This window comes from Crassostrea angulata, chromosome 1 (genome assembly GCF_025612915.1).
Source record: "Crassostrea angulata isolate pt1a10 chromosome 1, ASM2561291v2, whole genome shotgun sequence".
Classification (NCBI taxonomy): Eukaryota; Metazoa; Mollusca; class Bivalvia; order Ostreida; family Ostreidae; genus Magallana; species Magallana angulata.
The window spans coordinates 19,224,854-19,246,800 of NC_069111.1; the positions used below are offsets into that span (position 1 = coordinate 19,224,854).

Consider the following 21,947-nt stretch of genomic DNA (forward strand, 5'->3'; position numbering starts at 1 on the left):
AATCATGTTAAGTAATATTTAAAGATAGAATAAATTCAATCAAACTATGTATCAGTGATAGAAATATTTCTGGAAAATTTATGGATCCAAGCAATATTGAACTCTCGTCTCGTTCAACCAAACGCTCAGATCTCGCCGTTAATCTCCGACAAGCAAGAGAGACTCTCTGCTCGTCGGAGATTTACGTAGACAGCCGAGCGTCGAGTTCAACGAGTCTATATTGAACTTTGGCGTAAGAATGCATACAACTACAAAAAATATCTATAAATTGTTCGTACCATTTAAAATCTGACTTTTTTCAAGGTATTTATAAATATTTGTTTCCTTGAAAAAAATGCTTTAGCATACATTATTTCGGATTTTTCTATTATTCTCAAGAACTAATTCTTGTCAGCGGCGATGATTTGTGCTGAGGTCCAAACACTGTTTCACTTTCGGTTTGTCAGAGTAACTGCATAGGAGAGTTGATTAAAATCAACTCCCAAAAAATTATTCAATTTATATATAAATAGTCTTCAAATATATTTAATTGTTAAACCCAAACGCGCGATATGCAATCGTACATTAAACAAAATTTGCAATAAATTTCAACTTTTTCTCAATATAGATATTTTTGGCAATTCTCCCCACTACTCACTACTTTGTGAGTAGCGGGGCGGATTGGAAATCGTATTTTGTATTCCTAACATATTTTAGTTCATTGAATGATACAATCATTTGATTTATGAAAATCCCGATTTTCCAGTTCAATTAGTTTTTCTCGGTAAAAAGGAAGATAACACTACCTGTTTATTATATGATCGCCGTAGTTATCTTTCTTGAATAGTGTATTGAGAGAGAGAGAGAGAGAGAGAGAGAGAGAGAGAGAGAGAGAGAGAGAGAGAGAGAGAGAGAGAGAGAGAGAGAGAGAGAGAGAGAGAGAGAGAGAGAGAGAAAGAGAGATTTTTTCCAGTGAAACATTTTTTATTCAAAGTAGAATATTTACATGAATCTTCTTGACACGTTTTGATATATTATAATTAATAAAATTCATGATAAAAATAACAAGAGCTTTGAATTCACATATAATTTAATCTATGAAAAACAAACTGCAGATGTATAAAGATCTATTGAATGGATGTTGTTTCATTCTCTGATTAAGTAAATGTTAATGACTGAATTTAATCAAATTGGATTGTCTGTTTGAGTGATAAATTTTATATCTTAATTTTACTTTGTTGTGGTAAATAAGGAAATTAGAATGTTTTAAGCTAAACTACGATCTAGTAGACTAAAACATAGCACAGAAAATCGTTAAAATTTACCTGAGAATAAGAAGGATTGTTATTGCTATAATTGGTTTAGTGTCAACATACCGCATAAATCCTATGTACCGTTTAAGCAAAGTAAACTTCCTATTTATATAAATTTTTGCCATTGTTGTGACACAGAAATTAAATTCTTGACAAAACCAAACTTTAATATCATTTTTATTTATGTAAGAAAAACATACATCTTTTACATATACATACAATTATTTATGTGCTATAACGTTAAAAATCATACATGCATAAAACTGTAAAATATACGTCCATGAACTTCATATTTTAGAGTAGTTACACAACATACATGTATATTCGTGTGTGCGGCGATCAATCAGAGTTAGGGGATGATCGCATCCATTCATGGGGATACAACAAACCATAAAATTAAAATACATTCACACGTACTTTACAATGAAAATTACTATCGACGATAGCAACAAACCGTCTTCGTCATGAATTGTCTGAATGCAAATACGACACTTGTTATACAGAATATAAAACAGAAAAATCTAACCAATAACACTGTAGTTTTGGGATTTAGTTTGGTTCAATTCTCAAAATTTGAAAATCATCAATCATATATACATGTATGTAGTTAGAATTTCTTTTGGAAAAGTCTTGGAAAGATTACATATGACAAAACACAACCAGAATAATCTACATGTAAATTCTATCCATGAACGTCCGTCAAAATTAATTGTTTATCAACAAGATATGCATAATTGAAACGATACGATATGTGTACATGCATTTGTATGTATGTAAAGGATTTCAATCATTTTAAAAGGACAGAGGGACGGAATGTTTCCTTTTTTTATTGCGTCCTTTTGAATCTCGATTTAACTTTAGCGTATTTGGAAGAAAGCAAAGAAAACGCAGAGAACAAAACACGCAATTGAAATAAACAGATTGGCGGATCCAGCGGCGAGAGCGCTAGGGATGGGGATGGAGGATGGGCATGAGGCCGACCAGCCCGTGTTCTCCTCCTTGTTTTGTTCCTTTAACCACTTCAACAGTGGGTCGAAGTAGTTGACCAAGGGTTTGGCGCTCATCAATCTCTGGCCAGTAATGGCCTCCATTGCGTCCTGCCAAGGTTTGGAGGAGCCCATTCTCAGCATCTCCCTGGGAAAAACGGTTGTTTAAGTTGTCAATTTTTCAATTTAGAGAAAATAATGCAATTTACTTTCGTGTAGAATAGAAAAGAATAATAAATTCCTTTGTCTACAAATGGTAAGCCTGTAAAATACTTTTATTTCTTTAATTTCTGAAAATTGTGAACAAAAAAAAAATATGAGTTCATACTTGACTTTAAAACTGATGACGCTGACCCTAACACATAAACACATAAAACTAGCGTTCCATGACTCAGTACCGTACAGGTACTGAATCATTGAATGCTAGTTTTATGTGTGGCTGCAGTGCCTGTACCTGAGCTTGTTCCCTGCATTGGTATTGTTGTAGATATCACACCTATGGAGTGGTCTGGTGTTTCCCGCCTCCCGACACAAGGCCTCATGCCACTGGAACTGTACCACAAAACTGACGAAGTACCTGTAAAAACACGATCATCAACTATGTAAGCTTTAATCATTCATTGCTTAAACTATCGTAAAAACATGAATTTCTAGCAATTCACGAGTAAAATCAAATACAATTCATTTAATCATATTAGATCTTTTCGTTTCCATGTTGTATGCACAAAAATAGCTTGCACATTAGTACTTTACAGTTTACTTTTGCATCACAAAACAATTTTTTTTTATTATTTTAAGATTTTTTCATTGTACCAACATAAGTTATATCATTTACATGACTATCGCCTAGTTTACCTTATGTAAGGCGTGTTTCCAGGAATGTGGTATTTTGCTCCTGGATCAAAATCTTCCTCTGTTCTCTTCACTGGTGGAGAAATTCCCTGAAACCTACATCTAAAAAAGACGAATACAGTAGAAATGCGATTAATTTTCTTTAAGATTAATTTTGAATGTAAAAAAAAAGAACAAAAAAATCCCTAAAATTATAAACAGAAAATCAAAAAGAAGCCAAGAATATTTTATAGTCCTTTATTTTTTTTGATCTTTTTTTTATAGTTTTTACGTTGAAAATTTTGACGACATTGTTGAATACCGTAAATTTGGAATTTACAACCAGCCAATAAATTGATCAAATTGAAAACTATGTTAGTACTTGTGTATACCAATAAAGCAATAAAGATGTGAAATGAACTGTCTGTGTACATATTTCAATCATCGTAAGTAATAGCTTACCTCAGATCCCACCAGTGTTGGTTGTAGTTGGATGAGTTGGTGTCTCCCCGGAACACACTCCAGCGCCACTGATCAATTAAATAACCAAAGGGAAGAAATGCCACCTTGTCTAATGCCATTTTCAGCAGGAAATTGATGTCACTGTCTGTTACAATGAAAAAAAATATCAAAGTGCTATTTTTAATTTTTTTTAAACAATCGATCATGCACGAATTCTAAAATAAAATTCTATTATGAGGAGAAAGGAATTTTTTTTTTAAATTTTCGATTACGACGAAAACATGGAAAGATTGATATCATAAATGTTGCATACATATTTAAAACCTTTGCACTAGAAAAATATCAAATGGAATGAATGCTCTAAATTCACCTTGAAAATATCAAATTGATCGTCAATAATGGAGAAGACATTGGTCCGTTAAATATACTTCAGTAGCAGATAAAATTAAATCGTTTGTTTCTTAAATAATAATACTGAGATCAATAGATATACATGTACATGTAATTCTTTACCGGAATCTTGAGGTACCTCATCCAACAGACCAATTACTTTCATGTGCTCTGGTGTTTGGAAGGAGAGACTAACAATGTCGGCCATTCCCTCGTGGAAACCTAACGCAACAAATAGAACACATGTAAACTTTGTAACTTTACACAACTTTACACATTTCAAATGATGAGTATACATTTTTACGGAAATCCGTTAGATATTTTTGGATGTATATTATGAAATCATTCACATGTAGTTTTGGAAAGTGATAAAAATGTGTTAATAAAAAAGGTGATAATTTTCGTGTTAATAAGCTATATTACACATATAAAACATTCGAGTGTTAGCATTTTTAGTGTTTTTAGTAGTTTTCATAATATTTTTTCGGACTTTATCATGTATTAGCATTATTTTTAGTATCTTTTTTTTTTTTAAATCGGACTTTGAAGTGTTTGAAATGCAAAACGCCTCTCAATTAATTCTTCATTTTTGTCAATTGTATTCTTTTAAATTCGCTGTTCAATACCAGGATTTGCTCCACCTCGGAACAACCTCGGCTGATGTCGATAGTTCTGGAAGTACACGATATGCCCCATTTCGTGATGGACAGTCAAAAGCTGGTCCTCTGTCACGCTTGTGCATTGTTTTATTCTGAAAATTTATCATGCAAAGAGTAAAGCATCATGAAAGAAGAACAATAAAATATGGCGGATACCAGGATTGGCGCCTCTTCGGAACAGCCTCGGCAGGTGCTTGTAATTCTGGTAGTACACGATGTGACCCATCTCGTGGTGGACCGTCAGTAACTGGTCCTCAGTGACAGACGTGCATTGCTTTATTCTGAAGTTTTTGGTTGTAAAGACTAAGTTATGATTAAAAATATACCTGTCTTTCCTTCAAAATTCTATCTCAAATAATAGTAAATTAGGCTAACAAATTATCAATTACATTCGTTGGCTAATTAAAACTACTTTCGATCGTTGTAAAAACAATTTCCAGCTTTTGTTGAAAAGTTAACGTGAGATAACAAATTCAATCCAGTGCAATCTTTGAGAAATATAATTTCCTTAACTATTCACATATACATGTCCATGCTTCCAGTGTAATTTACATGTTTACCTCTTACATGTATTTCACATTTTGGAGTTCCAGTACTTTCAGTACTTTGATTTCTGTTATTAAAAAAACACATAGAAAACGTAAGCTGACCTGAAATCGTTTTCATCATAGAAGTCCCAAGCGGACGCGTGGCAGACGACGTCTCGGTCGGTTGGTTTGACAAGCATGGAGTTCTGCCAGAATGCGTCCGTCATCTTTTCCATTCCAATGGACATAAAGAAATCTTCCGCCACGCGGTACATGTGGGTTACGTTGTAATTCTGGATTGAAGAAATAGATGTAATTTTGGATTAATAACAAAAAAAGTAATTCATTAATGTAAAAAAATGTAATTTTGGATTGGTGTAAAAAAAAATATTCTCTTTTGTGGTTACATATCAATCACATCATTGGGAATTCATTTTTTTTTTAAGTCTGCGCTTTTAGAATAATTCATCGGGTTTTTTGTGACTTCATTTGGAACAAAAATGATGCATTTATTCCACCACTTTTTGTAGATTGGTATTCTTTTCGTGATGAACAGACAGTAAGTTGAAAACCATGCAACTCTTATTTGAGAATTCTAGTAACACTTGGTCAACCATGTATATCATGTGGCATTGCAATGCAATCAAGCACTGTCAAGTCAAAGTCAAAATGAGAAATTGAGAATATATGTACATAAAAGCATACAGTGTGCCAGTTTATAAATGCAAAAAGTCAGTCTATCAGCTTTTTTATAGGTAGCTCCCTACATCAAGATTTATACCAGATAAACACAACGTCACAAGATGGCGACTTGAATGTTTTGTTAAATTGTTTAACATGTATCATTTGAATAGGTTGAATATCATCTGATAGCTCAGTGGTTAAAGTATCGGGTTTGTGAACCGTAGATCAGGAGTTCGAATCTGATTGGGGGATTTTATATTTGTTGAATTCCATTTTGGATTTATTTAAATCAAAATTTCATATTTTTTCGCCTTTTTGACTTTTAAAACCGGTACTTCTTATGCATCATAATATCTTATATAATCAAATAACTTTAAGTATAATTAAGTGCTAAAACCAGATAAAATGATATTAAGTTTTTGCTTGATGTACCTGTTCCTTCATTTTGGCAGTAATGTCAACAGAACTAGCCCCTGGGAACGGGACCAGGAGGTCGTAGATATTGCTCCACTGCTGGGCCCACATGTTGCCTACAAAATACATATACAGCTCTTACTTGCAAAAAGCGGTTTAAAGTGCACCCGAATATTGCCAAATAGATAACTTAACGAGAATTACCTGTAAGTGATGTAAACACTGTAAATTATCTATCAGTGCTGTAAATACTGTTAACAAAGTGCAAATATACTAGTATTTGATGGTTTTAATCTTGACTCTGGTTGGTTTTGCACTTAACTGTAACTTAAAAAGTCAGTGCAGAAAATATTGCACTTGTATATGTATATAAGTAACATTTTGACTCGATATGGAAAGTACTTCTGTTTAAATACCTTGTCCCTGACATAGATTTATAAAGCTGTTGCACGAATTCGAATTTTTTTCCCGATCCTCTTAAAATCAAGAGATCCGTCTGATTGCGTTTTTATTGGTCTATATATCACCGAAAAGGGACAAACAGTTTGACATACAGCTGATGTATCATGGCATGGGTTACGTAAAATGAAAGTGAGTAAATAGGTTGGCATACTGGGTTGTAAAAGTAATACTACCTTATCGTTTAATAATACGGCTTCCCAACCTTGTTTTTTTCCACTAATTTTTTTTTTTACAATTTTCTTGCAAGAAATTTCTTTAAACTCAAGCAGAATGTAAACATCATAGAAATGATCAAAAGTTAAATGAACCTAAAAATAAAATTCTGAAACCCATAAAAATATGTCTGCCGTACCAAATAAATGCGCCGGGATGTGCCCCGTCTCTGGGAACATGTCCTTGCCGTATTTTTCCTTCAAACGTTTTCTGACGTAAGCGTGGAGTTCCACGTACAATGGCTCCAGCTCCTCAAACAGTGTCCTGACGTCTTGTTCGAACGTCGGCGTCTCGTACCACGACCGCCAGTATTCTCCAGTGTCGTTAAAACCTGATAAAACGAGGGGGAAACACTGACTCTCGTACCATGCATAGATCTATTGTTTCAAGTTTGTTCAAGAGCATTGGGACTTGCAATTACAAATATTTTGACATAATAAAACAAATGATTTTTTAGCTTAAGTTTCTTTTATAAAAGGTTTTGATGATGAAAATCGCTTATTATAGAAAGAATGTGGTATTAAATGAGATTAAATGCGAGTAACATAATTGCTTGATCAAAACACATTTTTCTATGCAGTTTTCGAGTAAAGTAAATGTATAACCTTTTGGTTAAGAGAGACATTTGCAGCATAGCACATCTCTCTCTCTCTCTCTCTCTCTCTCTCTCTCTCTCTCTCTCTCTCTCTCTCTCTCTCTCTCCTAACCACTGAATTTGATGGCGGCATTCATGGCTTTGACGAACTCGGTGTACTTGGTTCTCATTAACTTCCCCGAGGCGTCCCTCCACCCCTTCCAGACAGCCAACAGTTCCTCGTAGCTCCGACTGTTGGTGATAATGTCCGTCAACCCTAATAAAAGCCATTGAAAAGTCAGATACCGTATATATGTCCCATTAATTGCAAGAGTATTACTTGTGCAAACAAAAATGGCAAATTATATATTTACTACATTTTCGAAAATTTATGGCAAAACAACCGGATATACGGCACAGCAATGCACTATCTGCATAGACCATAATGGTGTTCTAATGAATTATATACCATGTTAAAAGTAATATTCATCTGCTAAATCTTAACGTGCATTGAACGCCAACTCATATTTCAATCCAACAAAAAAACCCAGTTCATATCCCGGTGAACAGGATTTTGATCACGTATCAACCAAGTTCATATCCTGTTAGCTTTTTAACATTTTGTTTATTTTTTAATTAAATACAAAGACATTGTATAATCTTTATAAAAAGTGATCGACAGCATCTGTATATAGTTTGTACATAATAGTTCGTAATATGTTGTTTGAAATATAGTTTTCGTGTTATAAGTACATGGTTTATAAAAGCGGTGTGAGCACAATTCGTTGTTATACCTGGCTCGAGCTGCAGGCATCCTTTTGACTCTAAGCAAACTTTTCCTTTGCTGTAAATTCCTGTAAGATCTGCTTCTAAATTCGAAATCTAAAAATAACGTCAAAATTTAAAGATAACAATCTTTCAAACATGTGTAGTCTATTGTTATTTTTAGTTCAGGTTATTTATGTTTTGACAGTCAATGTTCTAGTGATGTTCAAGCTGAAATATTCAAATTTTTGCAAACGAAAACAAGTAAAGATCATGTTACATCGAAAAGGAAAAAGCAGAAATAAATACCAAAATACCTTAAATTATGTATGCAATTTGAATTCATTTTATAAAGGTTCATTTAGTACACATTTGCAACAGAAATATTTTTCCTAAAAAAGGAAATAAAAAAAACATGCCCAAAAACACTGAAGAGTAATAAAACATCTTAGCATACCGAATCATATTTGAGTTCAAGGCAGTTACATTGTTGCACATTTGTTTTGCGGTGGTGGATATTGTGGATATGAAATATTAGAACATTTCGCTAGTAGTTAGCCTTCTCGTATTGTTAAGATTTTTATAATGCGTCGTAAATTTTGTTTACAACCAGCTACTCGAATTTACGACATTGACAAATACCCTGTGAATTTTTCATGGCCCATGTTTTTATTATCTTGTAATAAACTAATTTTGATCACGGCAACGAAAGTTATACTTTATTTTACTGGAGAGATTGTAATATTTTTTCCTTGATAATATTTTTGTTTCTCAATTGAAAGACAAGTTTCCGCCCTTTGTAATCAAACCCTGATTGCTACTTTGAGTCAATAAAAACGGGCATCCAATTATTTAAACAAGAAGAATGTGCATGACTGAAGATAAAACATACTATATCATCTTTACAATTTGAAATGCATTCCATTTTGTATTCATAAATTATATTAAAAATCGGGGTGAAATAATCATACTTTCGCATTGATCTTGTAAAAGTGGTCATTCCTACGAATATCCACACCTACAATTAACGAATACACTTCCCAAAATCCATGTTTTTAATTACTACTATTAACTATGCATGTTCTCTTCAAGCCTATGTTTACAATTTAAAATGCAAAGCAGATCATTGTCATAATAAGGAAGGACCTTTGACGCAGTTTAGTTGTCAGATGTTAGAGTTCTGCCATAAAAACCAATTACTTGTAGCATTACGTGCGACATTCCTTCACTATATTCGATGACCCTGAACACAAAAACATGGTTTCAGATTATAAGCCCTGTCTCCGCCACCAATGAGGGAATATTAAGAACCAGACGTTAAACAATATTCAATCACCCGACCATTCAACCATTCACTTAATCAATAAATCAACCATTCAAAAATTCATCCATTTAATCAATTCATTAACTATTGGATCGATCAATTAACCAATCAATCAATCAATTAATCAGTCGATCAATTAATCAATCAATTCATTAATCAACATCATCATCCTTGTTATACAAGATAGAGTATTTTTACTCACAGCCTTTAATTGTTCGCTGTCGTTGGTCGCAGCAAACCCAATGTTCACGATCTTCTTGAACAGCCGTTTGAGCGTGGCATTTGGGAAGCCATCATAAGCAAAGGTACTGGCATTCTTCGCAGCCTCTTTGTCAAACTCGGCCATTTGAAGAGTGGAATTGGTCTACAACAGAAAGAACATGCTGGGCTGTTTCTCGTTCCTCTTACTCGTGTGTTACATAAAAACTGGTTCATGCATTGTCTCTCGTATATATATCGGTTCAAGTAAAGATAAAATTCCAATTGTTTCCCCTTATTTCTGACGCCCGTTGGGGTTCAGCCTTTTTGTGGTTGTAAATTTTTACACCACCCCTTCCCCCTTACCAAAATAAATAATGCATTAACTTACGTATAACCATCAAATATAAATTTATAGATAAAATAAACCTTAACTCATCGAACATTCATTTTGGGAGATTAGTGATACATTTGACATATTTAGGATCTATAGAGAAGATAAGGTATATAATTAAGTATATTCTATCACCAAATAGATACTGCCTGCCTTAATTGAAGTAGGCTTTCCCTCAATTCTATTAGCATAAGAATTCCATTAACATATTTAGAAAACCGCTCCTAGCAAAACCAAAGATAAAGTAATGTGCATTAAAACTGCTGTGAACTTTTTCCCATAATTTTAAACATTGTTGTTTAGTACACTGCATTTTTCATCCAATTGTCTAGTCAGTCGATCCAGATTCTTATATTTCCTACAATTATATGTGTGTCTGTGATAGGATATTCCAATCAAAATTAAATAGCTTTTTGCAATTTTTATGATTGTATATGGATTTTGTTTTAATATTCCAAGTTCGTTCCTTAGGCCTGTTGAGTTGCGTAAAGTTATTATGTTTATGCTATTGACAAGAGACCTAAGGACAAGTGTTTGGAAGCACGTAAAATATTTACCCCCCCCCCCTTCCGATAATTTTAACTTCGGACTGCGCAAGGCTAGTATATATTATGCAAGACCTTGTGTTTCGACTCATTTAAAAATCTCTAAAATGTTAGTTACAGTGCTCAGATATCATTTCAGTTCTTGGCTATCATATTTTGTAAATATTGAGTGAATGCCCAGGTAGTCAAGTAATTCGTGTTAGAACGCAAAAACGCACAATTTTAAATAATAATAGCATTGCCGTCTCTTCATGTATTTATTTAGTCTGTTTATATAATGGACGCATCACATGCTATACAATTCTACAAACGTTGGGTCTTCCCTATTTGTGTGTGCTTTCCTTTGTAAATACCTAACAAGAAGTCTTTTCAGTCATACAGTTTTGAAAAAATGGTACGTGCTAAATTTCATGTTTAAAGTTATCTGAACTTGGGCAGATGAAGCTACATTAACAAATCAGCAACAATAACACAATTTCAATTAACCATACGAGATCATAAATCATACGATCGTGCCTGGAATAAAACTAAATTCTATAACTAACGGTCATATGGACTTAGCAGCTAAAAATGATTTTATGCTAATGTTGATGTATGTATATTGAAAGAAATTTAAAAAAAAAAGGTGTAAAATATTCAATAAAAACATGTTGTCGAAAAGGTTTGCAGCAATGTGACGTTGTTTCATTGTTATTTGTGCCACCTGATGCAAAAAAATTAAGTATTTTCCAAGATGTGTGGAGAACCTTTAAAAAATATATACTCGCAGTTCCATTTAATGCAGAAGTTTTGTTTTACGTACTACATACCATGACTTCCAAATTATAATCCGTTATATTGGTGTAATAATTCCACGCTTTTTTGACATTTTCGTTCCATAGACTTCCAACCTTATCATTATACTCGTTCACGAAATTCCATCCTAAATTTTCGTCAGAAATTTGGGTCAAAGACCCTCGGAATAGAACGCCCAGAATCAGTACCCCCCACATGATGCCAAATCGTAAACTCGCAGTCCTTTTCTGTCGTTCTCTCCCGCTGTCTTTCTCTCTTTTCTATGTCTCTCACCTGGGCAGGTAAGAATCAACTGACGCATATAAATACTGCCCCGTACGAGTCGCCAAGTAATTTATGATCCCGTATGTTGATGCACTAATTTCTCGGTTGTAAAAATGACACTTAGCTGTAATTTAACGACTGTCAATATCATCAGATAGTTAGAACGCAATCGACTATCGTTAATTAATTATAAGTTATGTCCATCTTCGTAGTACATGTAAATAGATAAATTGAGGTATAATGGGAGATTCAGAGTAAATTCACAAAAGTGTCAGAATAACACAAGAATAACACGGATTTTACGAAATTCTAAAATACGAAGGACATACATACGAGATATATATATATATATATATATATATATATATATATATATATATATATATATATATATATATATATATATATATATATATATATATATATATATATATATATATATATATATATATATATATATATATATATATATATATATATATATGTTTAACTGCATTCCACCTGTATCTCAAACGACCGTGTAGTGAGCGACCAGCGCGCTAGTTTCCCTTCGTCATCGAAATCAAGATTTTTGTCTTGCCTAGATGGACCAGTGGTTAGCGCGGTGGCCGCTCACTGCTAGGAGAATGGGTTCCAGAGGTCGTGAGTTCAAGCCCCGGCCGGGGCGGAGGTGGAGCTCCAAAGAGGTGAATTTCTCTGTGCATTATGTATATCTTTATCATTCACTATGGGCAGGTATATGTCAATTTGAGAGTTATTGCAATGCTTGTGCTTATATATATATATATATATATATATATATATATAGACTTTGGACGGAATCCATACAATGACTATGATAGAATCACGTGACATGGAAGAAAAATACAAGGTACATCCAGTGAGACAATCGGACGGATACTCCAAGTGGGGTCTGGGAAATACTGTCAATGATTAGAGATTTTTAACATTTTCAAAATCGTCAAAAACAGTGGGACAACTTAAAGATCTGGGGAGACTAAAGATTTGGTACAGACGATATCATTCAGACTTAGAAAACGTCAACTACTAACTACTGTAGTTAGAGTCGTGTGTTGGTCAATCTATGGTGTCGATGAAAATATAATGAAAACAAGCATTTTGAAAAAAAAACAGTCCTGCAACTGGGTAAATAAGATCGAATTTAAACGCAAGCCAATGATAAAGAAGGCTTCAAAATAACTGGCGTGCACGATTAAATTAAAAATATAAATATATTTTGTCGTGGATGGATGTATGTATACTATATGGTAACAAATTGAAAAGAATAAAAAGAAAGCTTCATTAAAAAAAAAACAAGAATAAAAAATGGATGTATATTGGCTGCATGTACTGTCCAACTTGGTAAATAAAATTACAGTAAACAAAAATATAAGCAAAACGATATATAAATTATTCGTTGGAATGACCTCTGTCACGTGTCACGGTGGTCATAAAAATACCGCTCCTTGCTGATGATTTATCTGATGTTTTCTGATGCACACATAGGTAAGACAAGCAACCACAACGTTTGCGTCAGTTACAATTATTGTGACAATTGCTAAAATTGCTAATCGCAAAACTAAAAATATTTTCTGAAAGTACAATCGAAACATCCCTTCTTTAATTATTTATTCAAAATAAAAATTCATTCAACAAAGAGAGTGAAAGTGTCGGAATGCACAGTGGGTCTGAGGAAGGAGTGTATAATAACTAAGTTACAGATTACTTAGGCCGCCAAAACTTAAATCTACGTTTAACGTCACTTCAAAATACCAAACCTATAATACGAGGAAGGGCGATACAATTATAAAGAACAACATTTTCAAACATTCTTTTATCCATTTATATTAGATACAGTGATTATTCAAGCTACATGTACATGCTACCTCTTTAATAATGATTTTTTTGACAATCCCATGCGTATCTGATATATATAGTCCATATTGTGCTCTGAACATTTCTAATTACCTACTACAGAGAGCAGTTTTTTAGTAAAATCAAACTGGTAGAGATTAAGTTAGAATAGGTGTTTTGTTTTTTTTCCCTAAAACACAATTTCTCCTTAGCCTACCCGCACGGGTTATGCTAAACATAGAACATACTAACATAAACTTTGAAGAGCTTCAATGAAATAAATGAACAAAAGATATACCAAATTAATAATAATGAGACATTTTCTTATAAATATCAGCCAAAAGTCTTAATATAACGAGACCTTTAGTTTTCTATAGGTTATATAATTATGCTATAATCGTGGCGTATAATTTCAAGGTCTCCTTCGTAATATAGGTAACAATGTCTTTCCTCGAATAATCTTCTTTCTTACTTTAATGATTTATTCTACCTGGCGATTTCATGTGTTCGTTGTGAACAGAAAATCAAGTATACTTTCAATTATAAAAGTGCTTAAATTTAAATTTCTTATTAACCACCTCTAGGTCTGGATTCAGTTAAATTGTCGCACGTGCATTAATCATGCAGTCGATGATATTTCATTCTTGCACAGTGCTTTATCGGTTCTTCCTCTTTTTTTTTTTCTTTTTTTTTCTTGTTAGCATAAATTGTTTAAAATCACATCACACAAACACGTTATTATTCGCTCATGATTAATTACGTTAACAGCAAAAAAAATCCCCTTGGAAACAACCACGTAAAACAGTAAATCTGCATGTTTGCAGGTAAAGCTCATTTCTGATTCTGTGAATCCACATTACTGAATGTGACTTTATAATACTAGAACACAAAAAACAACGTTTACATGTAAATGAACATATATATGTTCAATTCTGGATTCAGGATGTGACAGTCACAAAAGAAGTCGTGCTTGTCAGGGACATATTATATGATGAAGATTATGTGACACCGCATAACTATCCTCTCAATGAGAATTCATTGGCACCTGTTTGATAGGTTTGCAAACACTATAACTTACATTATACCGGTACCTTTAGACGAGACTTTTCAATCTATTCTTTAAAAAAAATACATCTTAATTACACAAACGATGGATAGGCGGTAATAACAATCCCGTTTAGGTATTTCATACATATATATTAGTTAACCTAACAAGTAACATAAGTAAACTGTGAAAAATAGCAACCAAGTTTCTATTGCAAAGCCCTCAACTATACTTAGTCTAGTAATTTTGAAAGGGTCTTTACTTGTTTCATTTTACAATTTTTAAAAGAGGTAGTTGGACGTATTAGTCTGATTAGAGCATGTAACATTAAACAAGAGACATAACTCTAAAATTCTTTCTATATTCTGCAAGCGTGGAAGAAAGATATGATGTGGTTTGAATCTATTGTGGTTACAGCGGTTCAGATGTTTGAGATAGGTCTCTGGTCGGTAACGCAATGATGATTTTATTTCTGATTGTTGTTGATACACTGCACCCTACACTGCGCACTACACAATAAAATTGGGGTTTTTTTTGTGATTCATGCAGAAAATGAAGGTGGCGACATTGCTGAAAAAAATTGTGTTGACAATATAGGTAATTTATGAACACAATGAATTAGTTTACACCGCTTGTCACGAGTTATTTTGTCAAAAGGTATGGCAATTTCTTACTTTTATGTAATGTATTATTTGTAAATAAATATAAGTCTCGAGCTTTGTTTATTACATATCAATGAATACTTGCCTCTGTATCTCGCTTGTAACTCGACTTCTTAACAGTCCAATTTTGGTAATTCATTCAAAATGCACAAGTAAACTATGGGTATTTTATACATGAGAGACAAAAATAAAGAAGATGGGGGGGGGGGGGGGGGTAAGATAGCGCAAATGCCCATTCGATTCAGTCGTGAAAAAACAATTTTTAATTTATTTTTTATCAATTAAATCCATTCAAATATATTATAATAAAAGTTTGCAAAAGCGCAATTTCTAACTATATTCAGTTTTAAATATATTAAACAAATGATACGAAAAAAAAATATTGCATTAAATGTTGGTGGTATCGAACCCATAACATAAAAATCCTAGATATATAAGGTTAGTTTATGTAAGGTACTCTAACCACTGAGCCATTTTACACACAAGAAAGTGAGTTGTTTAAATACTATGTATGACTTTGGCCACGAATTTACGGACTTGGTATTATTTTTTCAAAACGTAATTCAATTGTTGGGATTCAAAATGATATTTTTAATGTATAGTGGGTCATTTCTCCATGTTTTTGTTGATTGAAATCTGTTTGTTTTCCATTTGACTTTATTTAGATTATGAGAAAAATATGGAACGCATACCCACTCTATGAAAAAAAAATGCCTTGAAGTTCTTAGAAATGACAGTATTTGCAGGTTTTAATACGCATCCGTCTGTTCGAGTCAACATATTCCAAGTATTGAACAAATCAATGATATGTTAAATATATTTTGTTTTATATGATTTTTAAAAACAAACATCAGATTTATTGATATCTTAATTTTTCAGTAGCTCGTCTGACCGTGTATGGGAATTTTACACGCCTTGTCCACCAATCTTCTTTTAAATTGATCTCAATTCGTGTCTAGGTCCCTTTCATGAACTTATTTTGATGTCCTATATGGTTCAAACAAACTTTTAACTATAGTTCCTCTAATTTGTTTATAAAATTTAAATTCTCATTTACACCCTTTCAAGACCCTCGCAGGTCATAGTCTGAAATTCATGTATATTTTGACGTACCAGTTTTTTTCAACATCATTATTATTATAACATAAATTTCAGAATTATTCTTTTTATTTCTACAAATGTTTGTACATTTGGACCCACTACAACCTAATTTTGGACTCTCTAAAACACCTTCAGTGGTAAACGTTTCCTCAATCCCGAATAGTGTCCCCCTCCCCCAACAGATTATGACCCCTATTTGGGATCAGGGCATGGTATGGCATCAAGTAACTTTACCTTGCATCTCTTATCATTATCAATACCCGTGCAAAGTAACAACTTCCATTTATATTAAAACTTTGCACCTAACATTGAGTCCATTTTGGAACTCACTTTCGGACTGGGTTTCCTCTCTGACCATAACCCCACCTTTCGGCAGATTTTTTTTTAGTTTGAATAGGCTATTAGGCTGCGAGGATTTTTAAAATTTATTCAGCTCCTATTTTTATTATTTCCAAATCATCTTTCCTTGGATGGGGACCTAGCCTAAACTTTCATTTAAACTAACCACATTAATTGTTGTTATATGTATATATTTACATCTACCAAGTATTATTCCCTCTATTTCTCATGGAAACTTTTAGTAAAACAGCCTGACTGAAATCTACATGCCCCGTTTATCGATTGGTCGAAATCTACAGCGGCTGAAACTGGCAGGACAGACATCGACACGCCCTGTTTATCAATTGGTCCAAACCTACAGCAACCTAGGAAAAATTACGGACTGTACGAAATCATCATGACGATGTCAAACTCAAAGTCTCACAGGAGACAACTTGGCTGTTTCTTTTAGCTAACGTAGTTACGTACCTTAACAGTAATTAAGCGAATTTTACTTAGTTTTCAAATTCGATTCAACAATAAGGTAAAAGAAAGATGTAAATATAAACATTAAAATGCTTTCTTTGACGATTCATTCGGGGTATATGAAGTCTTTAATTTGATTAAAATAATTAATTTGAACCCTCCTTTAAAGTCCGATAAGTTTTTATTTGATTTTTAAAGCTTTTTTTTATTTATATATATATATATATATATATATATATATATATATATATATATATATATATATATATATATATATATATATATATATATATATATATATATATATATATATATATATATATACCTGAGGATATATATATATACCTGAGGATGCTTCAAATCAAGTAACAGCTTTTTTACTCAATTGATTTTTTCGAAGAAATTTCTCTTTACATTTCTATGTAAAAATTTGCCCCCTCCCCACACACATTGTGGCCCCACCCTATATCTACCCCCTGGTATCATGATTGTCTACCTGAGGATGCTCCCACACAAGTTACAACTTTTCTGGCCAATTAATTTTTAGAAGAAGATTTTTAAAGATTGTTTTTTATATGTTCCTATGTAAAAATTTGACACCCCCATTGTGGCTGGCCCCATCCCACCCGTGGGAATCATAGTTTGAACAAACTTGAATGTACACTACCTGAGGGAGCCTCCACACAAGTTACAGCTTTTCTGGCCAATTGGTTTTCGAGAAGATTTTTCCCCATACATGTATATTTCTTTGTAAAATTCGACCCCCCCCCTTTTTGTGACCCAAGTACCCCTGGGGATTATGATTTGAAAAAACTTGAATCTACACTACCTGAGGATGCTTCCACAGAAGTTAGTTTTTCTGGTCGATTGGTTTTTGAGAAGAAGATTTTTAAAGATACCAACAAATTTTTAATATTTCTTAATTATTTCCCTTTGAAAGAGTGTGTAGCCCTCTATTTTAACAAACTCGAATCCCCTTCACCAAAGAATGCTTTGTGCCAAGTTTTCTTGAAATCAGCCCCGTGGTTTTGGAGAAGAAGTAAAAAAAAATGTAAAAAGTTTACAGACGGACGGACAGATGGAAACCGGACAAAAAGTGATCAGAAAAGCTCACTTGAGCTTTCAGCTCAGGTGAGCTAAAAATGTAATACATACATTGCATGTATAAATAGTTACTCCCAATATGGATTAATGCGAATGAGAGCAAATTATCATGTGGGGATAATTTTTTTCCGGGTGGAGGGGGTCCAAGGCATATTTCAGTTTGGCCGGGGGGGGGGGGGTCGAGACATAATTTCGGTAATTTTACTATGTAATGCTCAACACGCCTTGATAACATAGCTAGTTTTTAACAGGACTGATGAGCAAAGGTCAAGAATAATACCAAGTGTCTAGCGCTGCAATAAACAGAGAAGCTTCGTAAATGTCTTTCTTGAGTGTTAATGTACTCTCTAGCCAACCAGCCTCAGTGAATCACTACTTCTTGGTGCATGTTGTTACTACAAACACTTTTTTAAAGATATTTCGTTGAAAAACATCTTTATTTGTTAACAATTGGGTTTATTTTGTAAACATTGGTAGGATCATTGTTGCATTTTCCCAGTGTTTTGTTTGGGTAGCTCAACGGTTCCCAACATCTGAAGAGTTGATGAAAATTATTCTTTTTTTAAAGACCTTTGTTTCTTTAAATAAAGGGTTAGTTTGAAACTTTTTTTATTTATCCAGGGTTTGTCTAAACTAACAAAAAATATGCAAAGAATATAATTTTGAAATTCTAGGGGAAAAATGTGTGTCGGTGGGGTCAACTTTAATCATTGGAAAAAGAAAATTTGAAGTAGTCTGGATCCGACTTTTTAAGAAAAACTTGAAATTCACAAACACTACTCTAATAAGCCCCTTTTCAATTGCAGTTGCAGAAAGTAATACCGCTCAACCAAGCTTCTATTAATGCGTTTGTTTTTTAAATGTCAAGGACAAGAATTTTGGAACATGTTCAGAAGTTCAACCCCCACTCAACGAGTACATGTAGAACCATTTTAACAAGACCTTGGACTTTCGGTAGAATGTAACTATATTGTCCTTGCGTCAAAACAAGTTAAATATGACGCTGGTTTCAAGTGAAATATGCACCGATTTCGTACTCTTTGCTCAAAAGCCAGACAAATCATGATAATTTCAAAGAGCCATTGCTGAATGCCCAGCAATGAAATAGACAGGCCTACGTCACAATGCTGCTTGACACACCTACCCAAAGTCCAAGCTCTTGTTAAAATGGTTCTACATGTAGAAATGGAACTTTAATCTAAATGTTATACCTGCAATATTTGATTAAAATTGACTTTGAATTTCCTGCGAAATGTGAAAATATGCAAAATTTTCAATTACAACAGATGAGGTCACAATTATTAAGGTAGTAATTTGGGACATCTTCATGTTGTGATATATTATTCACTGATATAAACAATAAAATCAAGTATAATTTTATAAATAGTCTCTTTCCTAATACTGTCATCCAACAGCATAGAGCAGTGGGTTTAAGCATTAACTATGGATCTGTAAGTCACAAGCTAACCTTTCTGAATTTTTTTATAAAAATGCATTTTTTTTGGTTAAATATTGTAAAATTTTAAAATTCTAAACTGGTGAAAGTATTTTAATTACAATGTACTTTAATCCACCTTAAGTTAATAGAGTCTATAGACAGATGTCCCATACCACCTTAGCATATGATTTATGCAAAGGGTCAACTGACCCATGTGACCAAAATTTGGCAAAAATCATAACATAAAGTTAAGTGAAAAAATAACATATGGCAACAAAGAAGTAATGCAACATAACAACAATTTCATATACTTTATTCTTTGAGATTAACTGGACTTTTAAAAACTGTCTTAAAAGAACACACACACTGCTAACAGCATCCAATTCCCTTCTTACATCAGCTTCAAAGGAATGCCAGTGGTACACAATATCCATGTCACATGGGTTTTTGATTTGATTTGATTTGTAATCACAATCTCCCTTTTTTTCAACTTTGGTCTTTTGTCCTTGGTAGTTAAAATATCTATGTCTAACAATTGAAGGTGTCTGTCTGGAAAAGTTTGCACCACAAAGAGATTTGAAAATAATGCTTCTTGGAATTTGTCTTGAGAAAATTTCCATCTTTTTTTTTTTTTGGTTAAAATCCAGTGGCATTATATCCCTGAGCACTGCATCACTGAACTGGAAAATAACATAATGTATGCAAACTTCAACCTGTTCCAATATGCCTTTGCACGATCCTCAAGTAACACACAAAACTTGTTGAGCACCATAAGGTCCATACTCGAGGAATTATATATAAGTAATGCAAGTTCAAGTGGTTTTGATCCACATTTTTTATGTCTCACATTTTCTTTGTATGATGTGTCCAAGGGCACATTTAATTACACAAACTTCCTATTTTCCACACACTAAAAAGCTCGTCTTTCTCGAGAAGAGGATACCGTTACCTCCGGAATAGAATTCCACACTTCTGCTGTTGCTTACACAAAATCCAGTAAATCCCAAATTTGAATTCCCAGTATCGAAGAAAAAAATTTCATTTAAGGTGAAAGTGAAATCATCAGAGTATATCTGTGAATGATTACTATTAGCGAGATTAATTAAAAACTGTTTTTGTCTAATCTAATTAAATCCAAGAGTTTTTTGCACATTTATTCCCTTGGAACAGCACACATCTGAAAAATAGGAAAACTGCATGTAATTTATATGGAAAGTAATACAACTCAAATATCATGCATAAGATTTTCCTCTCACAAATGATACAAAAAAACCCTCAATGCTACCCCTTTACACTGATGAGCAGTTTAACTTCAGTCTGATCAGTTAATTTGAAATGTAGCTATGCACGAGGCATCCTGAAGTGCTTCCATCTAAAGGTTTTATTTTCTTTTTAAAATTTGTCTGGTTTTCAATAAGATGTTACTGCCTAACCCCCCCCCCCCCATCCCACCCCCGGCCAAAAATGGTTCTTGATCCTGCTCTATTGCCAAAGATAAACCAAAGGTTAGGTTGTCAGTTGGTCTCAACACCCACCTGTACCTTTTACTAAAGGTATTCAAACTTCATTCTATACCAACAATATCAAATTTGCGAAGAATTGCACATCGACATCAGAACAGTCACTTGAAACTGCACAGAGTTTCTGCTTTGCATACAGAGGAACTTATCTTACTTGTACTTCAATCAGCTAGTACAATACAAACCTTTGGACTTGATGCAATTCAAAATAGCATTTTATTAGTATTAAGGAAAAACTTAAAAGTACTTTGAAATTCAAGTATCAAACTGACTTGACTGGGCCTAACGTTTTTAACCTCAATTCAATATAATTATCAGTTCAAGTATACTGAAGACAAATTAAAATTTAAATGACTAATATGAAAAGTTGTAAATAATTCATTCACGACATCCTACAAGATTACTGAATCAATTTGTCTGGGATAATGAGTTCAATATTTTTCACTAATCATCAGCAGAATGCTTGAAGATATAAATTCTCGTTAGACTGTTAAATATTTAACAATCAAATTGGACACTGCATTTACTTCATAAAAGAGGCATATTCAATTATTGGAATTTATGAAATATTATAACACTTTTTCCAGCTAATAATCAATGCATTTTGAATTAAATACAATGCATGAATCTAAGGATTCAA

At 33.2% G+C, this 21,947-nt stretch overlaps 2 protein-coding genes across 3 annotated transcripts in view; both read right to left on the reverse strand.

The window, feature by feature from the left end:
- Positions 1–1,453: 1,453 nt before the first annotated feature.
- On the reverse strand, positions 1,454–11,845 carry LOC128162585 (angiotensin-converting enzyme-like). Of its 2 annotated transcripts, none has more exons than XM_052825834.1 (13): positions 11,530–11,845; positions 9,786–9,947; positions 8,289–8,376; positions 7,628–7,771; positions 7,060–7,251; positions 6,264–6,361; positions 5,271–5,440; positions 4,588–4,712; positions 4,085–4,183; positions 3,572–3,716; positions 3,134–3,232; positions 2,733–2,855; positions 1,454–2,426 (listed from the first exon to the last, which is right to left on the reverse strand). In XM_052825834.1, the coding sequence occupies exons 1-13, from the start codon at positions 11,710–11,712 to the stop codon at positions 2,150–2,152; spliced, it is 1,905 nt and encodes a 634-aa protein (XP_052681794.1). In that variant the 5' UTR covers positions 11,713–11,845; the 3' UTR covers positions 1,454–2,149. The 2 variants fall into 2 exon arrangements, with proteins under 2 accessions (XP_052681794.1, XP_052681796.1); XM_052825836.1 differs by lacking the exon at positions 4,588–4,712 and adding an exon at positions 4,777–4,901.
- Positions 11,846–20,084: 8,239 nt separating this feature from the next.
- The window catches only part of LOC128188160 (YTH domain-containing family protein 3-like), a 4,714-nt gene continuing 2,851 nt past the window's right edge, over positions 20,085–21,947 (reverse strand). Inside the window, exon 5 of the mRNA XM_052859042.1 lies at positions 20,085–20,964. The gene's annotated coding sequence lies outside the window, so the exon portion shown is untranslated. The remainder of the gene's footprint in view (positions 20,965–21,947) is intronic.